The sequence below is a fragment of the Echinops telfairi genome, unplaced genomic scaffold (assembly GCF_000313985.2).
Source record: "Echinops telfairi isolate 266 unplaced genomic scaffold, ASM31398v2 ScPeMD7_1;HRSCAF=3_0, whole genome shotgun sequence".
NCBI classification, from domain to species: domain Eukaryota; kingdom Metazoa; phylum Chordata; class Mammalia; order Afrosoricida; family Tenrecidae; genus Echinops; species Echinops telfairi.
Genome location: NW_022103896.1, coordinates 91411089 through 91418864, shown reverse-complemented (window position 1 = coordinate 91418864; position 7776 = coordinate 91411089). Strand labels below are relative to the sequence as shown.

Genomic DNA, 7776 nt, shown 5'->3' with positions numbered 1-7776 from the left:
GCTCAAGTAGAAAGAAAATGTTTTGAGAATGATGATGGCAAAAAATGTACAAACGTGCTTGACACAATGTATTTATGTATGGATTGTGATAAGAGTTGTTCAAGTCCCCAATAAAATGATTTTTAAAAGAAATATATATATAAGAAAAAGAAAAAAGAGAAGATGGAAAGAATATACAGAGTCACAGTACCAGGGAGAACTAGTTGACATTTGACCATTTCAGAAGGTAGCATATGAGCAAGATCCACTGGTGGTGAAGGAAGAAGTTTAAACTGCACTGAGGCATTATCCAAAAACAAGACTACAGGAATTGATGGAATACCCATCAAAATGTTTTAGTAAGCTGAAGAAGCACTGGAATACTCACTTGTTTTGCCACTTGGAAGACAGCTACTTGGCCAACTGACTGAAAGAGATCCGTAGTTGTGCCCATTGCAAAGAAAGGTAACCTAAAAAATACTCGAACTATAGAATGGTATCATTGATATCACATTTAAGTAAAATTCTGCTGAAGATCATCCAACAACTGTTGCAGCAGTACATTGCCAGAAAATTGCCAGAATCAGGCTAGATACAGAAGAGGACGTGGGACAAGGGATATCATTGCTGATGTCAGATGGATCATGGCTCAAATCAGAGAATACCAGAAAGATGTTTATTTGTGTTTCATTAACTGCAAAGGCATTCAACTGTGTGTACAAAAATAAACCTTCCATAACCTTAAGAATAATGGGAATTCCAGAACACCTCATCGTGCTCATGAGGAACTTGTACATGGATCATGAAGGAATTGTGCGAACAGAACAAGGGAATACTGCATGGTCTAAAACAGTAAAGGTATGTGACAGGCTTGTATCCTCTCAACATATTAGTTCAATCTATTTGCTGAGCAAATAATCAGAGAAGCTGGGTTATATAAAGAAGAATGTGGCATCAGGGTAGGAGGAAGACATTAGCAACCTGCAATATGCGGACAACACAACCTTGCTTGTTGACAGTGAGCAGTACTTGAAACACTTGTTGATAAAGATCAAGGATTGTGAGGGAAGTAGGACTTCAACATGGCGGCTGCGGTACTGGCGGCGTCTACGGTGACGGCCTGGCCTGGGGCGGGCAGAGTTGGAGGCGGCGGCGTCCGTTCTCCCTAGGGGCTGTCCGGGGCTCAGAGGGGAGAAGGCCTGGGCGACCCGTCGGCGCTGGCACCCTTCGGCTTCTGGGACGGTGTGGTAGCGGCGTTCAGGTTCTAAATGGCTTCTAAGAAGTTGGGTGCAGATTTTCATGGGACTTTCAGTTACCTTGATGATGTTCCATTTAAGATAGGAGACAAATTCAAAACACCAGCTAAAGTTGGTCTACCTATTGGCTTCTCCTTGCCTGATTGTTTGCAGGTTGTCAGAGAAGTACAGGTCACCCCTCCTAATTTCTCAATGTCACAAGTGCCCAACACTGCCACCTGTCCCCAGGCCTATTCTGAACTGCAGACGCTGTCTCCCAGCGAGCAGCAGTGTGTGGAGACGGTGGTCAATATGGGTTACTCATATGAGTGTGTCCTGAGAGCCATGAAGAAGAAAGGAGAGAATATTGAGCAGATTCTCGACTACCTGTTTGCACACGGACAGCTCTGTGAGAAGGGCTTCGACCCTCTTTTGGTGGCAGAGGCTCTGGAAGTGCACCAGTGCTCAGAAGAAAAGATGATGGAATTTCTTCAGTTAATGAGCAAATTTAAAGAAATGGGCTTTGAACTGAAAGACATTAAAGAAGTTTTGCTATTACACAACAATGACCAGGAAAATGCTCTGGAAGACCTCATGGCCCGGGCAGGAGCCAGCTGAGAACAGGCCTGGCCTCGGCCTTGCCACGGAACCCCCACCCCTGAAATCCCTGCAGAGCCCACCTGCAGGGAAGAAGGGACACACTTCTGGATTTTCTCTTGGGGGTGGGAGGTCAGGTGTGGAGACCGTGCTCGCCAAAACCTCTATGACCTACACCCTGTCTGGCAGGGAGAATGGGCGGTTCAGGCATGTGAATGCCCCAGAACATGCCTGACTCCTCGCCTGCAGTAAATGTATTTGTTTTGAGAAGTGTCCTTCCCACCTTGGCCCTTCCCTTTCTGGGGCCTGTGTGTCCTCAGCCCAGACCTGGCCCCGAAGGGAACAAGGCAGGGAGGGGCAGGAGGCAGACCAGCCAGGTCCAGTGCTGCTTGGGGCTAGGCACTCCCTCTTCAACCCACCACAGCCTCCCGGTAGATTGAACACATTCTAAGTTCAGGGTGACTGAAAGGTTCTTCCGGGGTCTGCTTTCGTTCTCTCCACGTTTAAACAAAGTCTCTTAGTGTTACACTGGTCTGCAATGCCTCTGCGGTGCAAAGAGTCAGTCACACCCACCCCACCCCCGAGTTCGCCTCCTTCTGCCAGGCAAATTCACCATGCTTCCCTGCCCCCAGCGCCTGACCTGGCTTGGATCAGACCACAGCCCTTTCTTACCCAGGGTTCACTGCTCTAGGAAACAGTCATCAGTTTAAGAAATCACTGGTCCCTGCCCAGCACACTGAACAGGGGAGAAGATGGGTCACAGCTTAGCTGCCCAGCAAGAACACCACTGTCCTTGGAGGGCAGCTTGTCCCTTCACCTAAGGCTTTAGGATGACATAAGTCAACTCCTACTCCTAGAAATCAGTGTCTCTGGTTTGTTTTGTATTATGTTGTACATCATTAAAGCTCTAAATACAAAGGATATGCAGTCTTGAATCTAAAGTAATTTGCTAACTATTTTGATTCTTCAGAGAGAACTAATAAAAACCTAAAAGGTGAAAAAAAAAAAAAGATCAAGGATTGTAACAATCCTTCAGCATGAATTACAATACAATGTAAGGAAGACCAAACTCTTCACAACTGGACCAATAGGTAACATCATGATAAATGGATGAAAGATTGAAATTGTTCAAGGATTTTGTCTTGCTTGAACCCACAATCAATGCTCATGGAAGCAGCAATCAAGAGATAAAAGTTAAAAATGAGATCAAAATATGTATTGCTTTAGGTAAACTTGCTACACAAGATCTCTTTAGAGTACTGAAGAGCAAGATGTTACTTTGAGAACTAGGGTCCTCCTGGCCAGAGCCACAGTATTCTCGGTTTTCTTATATGCATGTGAAAGTTGGACATTGAATAAGGAAGACTACAGAAGTATCAATGCATTTGAATTGTGGTGCTGGATAAGAATATTGAAAGTAAGATGGACTGCTACAAGGACAAACCAATCTGTGTTGGAAGAAGTAAGGCCAGAGTGCTCTTTAGATTCAAGGATGGCAACACTTCATCTTACCCACCTTGGACATGTTGTCAAGAGAGACTAGTCACTGAAGAATCATGTTTGGTAAAATGGAAGGGCAGTGAAAAAAGAAGGCCTTCAGCAAGATGGATTGACACACTGGCTGCTTCAATGGGCTCAAGCATAGGAACAATTGTGAGGGTGGCACAGGACTATGTAGTGTTTCCTTCTCTTGTATAGGGTTGCTATATGTCAGAGCTGATTTGATGGCACCTAACAACAATATATACAGTTAGTGATTAGTTTTTCTAGCTCTTTAAAAATTGATGTACTCTGGATTAGAATTGTACTGTATCTGTAGAGCACTGAGTATTATTGAAATTTTCACAATGTTAAGTCTTCCTATCCATGAAGAACATAGATCTCTTTTGGTTTCCTGTGGTAGTGTTTTGTAGTGTTCTTTGTATTGATCCTTTGTTTCTTTGGTTATATTTATTTCTATACATTTCATCTTTGGGGGAGAAGTTTTAAATGGTATTGTTTTCCTCATTTCCTATTCAGAATCCTCTTTATTAGTGTAAAAGAATTTGACTGATCTTTCAATTCCTTCCAGTAATTTTCTTGATGAGTCTCTGGGCTTTTTTCTATGTAGAGTTAAAAAAAATTTTTTTTAAATAACCACAGACTCCCTGCCATTGAGTCAACTTTATAAGGCAGAGTAAAACTGTTCCTTTGGGTTTAATAGGCTGTAAATCTTTATGTGAACAGAAAGTCTCATCTTTTTCTCAGCTTCTGGTGGGTTTGAACTATAGACATGTGGTAAGCAGCTCAAGACATAACCCGCCACCAAGATTCCTTTGTATGTATAGGATCATATCATCTGCAAATAGAGGGACCTTTATTTCTTCGTTGCCAATTTGGATGCCTTTAATTTTCTTCCCTTGTCTGTATGGCTTTGGCTCACACTTCTAGCACCACATTGAATAGGAGTGGTGATAAAGGTCATCTTTGTCTGGTCCCATTTTTAAGGAAAGTTTTTAGTTTTGAAGCAGTCCTATTTATCAGGTTTTTCTCTTTCACTGCTTGTGCTTTTAGTCTTACAGCCAAGAATTCATTGCCAATTCCAAAGTTATAGAAATTGACCTCTGTGTTTTCTTCTGAGACTTTTAGTGTTTTAGCTTTTATATTTGGACATTAGAATTATTTTGGTTTTTCCTGTTTGTTTTTTAATGGTAAGGTAAGTGTCCAGTTTTATTCTTTGCATTTGTATATCCCATTTTACCAGTTCCATTTATTGACAAAATTGTGCTTTCCCCTTTGGATAATTTGATACCCTTGTCAAAAATCAGTTGACCATGGCTCTCTGTTTCCCTGCCATTCCATGTGCAGTTTCTGTCCATCTTCACCAAGTCTTTTCATAAGATTTTCAGGATCAAGAGATTCCTGGCCAAGAAACAAAGCAGAATTTGCCCATTCCCCACTGGATTCTAATGTAAACTAGTAATAAGATCAGGTACATTCCAAGAGAAGACATTGGAGAAGAACTAAGCTGGGTGTATAAGGAATCCCCTGTGTGACAGCATGCACACCGCATTTGCCTAGGTTCACATTCTGCCATACTGAGTTTTAGACTTTGCTACCATGTGATCAGTTGAACATGGATTAGCAAGTACTTAGTGTCTTCCTTGTTTTTTATGCTTCCACATTAAGAGATTAAAATTAATAAATAATGTGAGGCCATTGGTTTGTGGGGCTATGTGTGAAATCAATTTACTATATGTATAAAGGTTTATTTCTAGGCTCTCTATTGTTTTTCATTGCTCTCTAGTAGTGTTTCCCACAGTGGGTAATACTGCTTCCTGAGGGGTGCTGAAGCAGCTCATGGGGTACTGCATAAGCAGATATCTGGAGCCCTGGTTATAAATTGGGCTGCTAACTGCAATATCAGCAGATGGCAACCACCAGCCACTCCTCAGGAGAAAAACATGCCTTTTTACTTCCATAAAGAGTTACAGGCTTAGAAACCAATGGGGGGAGTTCTACCCTGCCCTACAGGTCACTATGAGCCAAAATTGACTCAATGGCAGTAAGTTTGATCTTTGGTTGGTTGGTTTGAGTTTGGGTTTGGGTTTTGGAGTCTGGTAGTGTAGTGGAGTAGGCACTGGGCTCTTAAACTGAAGACCAGCAGTTGGAAACCAACTACACCTTCAGTGTGGATTTTAGGACTTCTTTTATTACTTGTGCATAAAATGCCATTGAAATTTAGGGAGGGATTATATTGAATCTGTGTAGTACGTTAGGTAGTATTGACATTTTAACACAATAAGCGTATTCATTACCTTTAAGCTTCTTATCTATCCTTTCAAGATATTGTTGTCAATTTGTTCTCCTATAGTTAAATCTTTGGAAGAAAAGACTGTTCAAGGCAGACACACTTTGCTAATTATCTGGAGAATGTTTTGGCTTGAGGTATAAAATTTAAAGATTATGGAGAGCCTTGGTGGCAGAGTGGTTACACATTGGGCTGCTAACTGAAAGATCAGCAATTCAAAACTGCCAACTGTGCCCAGGGAGAAAGAAGGATGGGGCTTTCTGTTCCTGTGAAAAGTTATAGTCTTGGAAACTCAAAGAGGCAGTTCTACCCTGTCCTGTAGAGTCTCCTGAGTCAGCATCAACTCAATGGCAGTGAGTTATTTTAATCTTTACAATCACCTTATGTAATAAGTTTTACAGATGAGGAGACTGAAGTCACATAGGGTAGGCCAAGGCTCACAAAGGTTAGGTATCATACAATTCATAACTGTTTAATACATTATCCCATGATGTTCTTCCTAGCTTCACTGGAAGATTTCAGAAAACTTCATAACGGGAAGTCATTTTACTATGAGGTCTTTGAGAAATGTCATTTTTTTTCATCACTTGTCTTCTGGTTCCATTATAAAGCAAACTTACTACCATCAAATTGATTCTGACTCATAACAACTCCATAGGTCAGGCTAGAGCTGCCTCTGTGGATTTCCAAGACTGTAGCACTTCACACAAGTAGAAAACCATCTTTCTCCCTCGGCTGGTGTTTCGAAACCACAGACCTTGCCGTTAGCAACCCAGTGCATAATCACTATGCCACCAGGGTTCCATAAAAGTGAATAAAAAGATACTCATGTAATTCATAATCCATGGGATCAGAAGAACTATGTACTACTAAAAGTATTGGCTTAACTAGGAGATGAAAAAAGGAAGCCAATCCTGAAGGATCACTGTGAGTTAGCAGAAATACACTGAAGTATTGTAGAATTGGGTATGAAGGCTTTTCTTTCTATTTGCTAGGTTTTAGGTCCCAAGTAAGTTATCGAATCTTTCTTGAGCTTCAATACATTGATCTGTAGAGAGGGAGTGGAGCAATTGCTATGGCCCATTATTGTTGCAAAACAGCTTTTCTTCTGAACCCTGTCAAAGATTAATTAAAATTCTTATCTCTCTTTTCCTTGGCTCTTTGTGAAATTAAGGTTTTCAAGTCACATGCTTAAATTTCCTCCAAGCATTTGGAGTACTGACAAAACTTCCTAGTTATTTTCACCCTATCAAATGTCAGGACGTGAGGGCTTGTTTTTCATATCCTATATAAACTCCCTGCCTATAGGGCAGAGTAGAACTGCCCTGTGGGCTTCCCGGACTGTGACTCTTTACTGGAGCTGGAAACCTCATCTTGTCTCCAGTTTCAAACTAGGCCTGTGGCTAGCCACCCAATAGGCCTCCGTATAGTCTGTGTGTGTGTGTGTGTGTGTGTGTGTGTGTGTGTGTGTGTGTAAAAGGAGCCTGAAAAAGAATTTGAAAAACCTATATATATCACCTTTACTAACTTTCAAGCAAAACATTTTGTGCTTTTAAAAGTTTTAGTCAAAAGTTTGGCCTTAAATCCCAGATTAATGTACACTTTTAATTATTCTCATATTTATACTTTTAAATCTACTGTTCTACACTGCAATAAATCATTGTTTTGTTCTGCAGTAGCCTGGAAATAATTGCTCTTCTTGATGGTTTCTGAACTAAGTAGATTAACGAAGAACCTTCTCTGTGCTAGGAGTGTTAACAAACCTTGTAAAGCAGGGGAGGAACTTTATGGAGGGTAAAACTGAGGCTTAGGAAATTCGCCACCTTAACAGAAATGTATCACTCGGTACCATTCAACTGAGAGGGAATCACAAGTATGTGATCCTGAGCCTTTCCAGTTTCTGCAACAGCCTATACATCAACCAAATACTGTCATTCTTTCTTCCGTTCTCTTGCTACTGTTTTTCCTTTTCAGAAAGAACTAAATTCCCGAGACGGAGCTTGGGAAAAAATATGTGGTGAACAGGATCCTTTCATCCTATGCAGTTTGATGTGGTCTTGGGTGGAGCAATTGAAAGAACCTATAATATCCAAAGAGGATGTGGACATGTTGGTTGACAGACACACAGATGCTGCTGAAGCACTGTTTTTATTAGAAAAGGTAACGTAGCTGTTA

The 7776-nt window shown here is 41.3% G+C and overlaps 2 protein-coding genes across 3 annotated transcripts in view; both read left to right on the top strand.

Annotated features, from left to right (window-relative positions):
* Window positions 1-7776, top strand: part of PTPDC1 (protein tyrosine phosphatase domain containing 1) — a 64036-nt gene that overhangs the window by 45400 nt on the left and 10860 nt on the right. Inside the window, exon 7 of the mRNA XM_045287578.1 lies at window positions 7576-7761. Within this exon, the coding sequence (XP_045143513.1) occupies window positions 7576-7761 (186 nt within the window). The remainder of the gene's footprint in view (window positions 1-7575; window positions 7762-7776) is intronic.
* Window positions 1067-2371, top strand: LOC123521394 (ubiquitin-associated protein 1-like). 2 transcript variants are annotated; one of them, XM_045287589.1, is made up of 2 exons: window positions 1067-1281; window positions 1407-2370. In XM_045287589.1, the coding sequence occupies exons 1-2, from the start codon at window positions 1279-1281 to the stop codon at window positions 1830-1832; spliced, it is 429 nt and encodes a 142-aa protein (XP_045143524.1). In that variant the 5' UTR covers window positions 1067-1278; the 3' UTR covers window positions 1833-2370. The 2 variants fall into 2 exon arrangements, with proteins under 2 accessions (XP_045143524.1, XP_045143519.1); XM_045287584.1 differs by having other exon boundaries at window positions 1067-2371.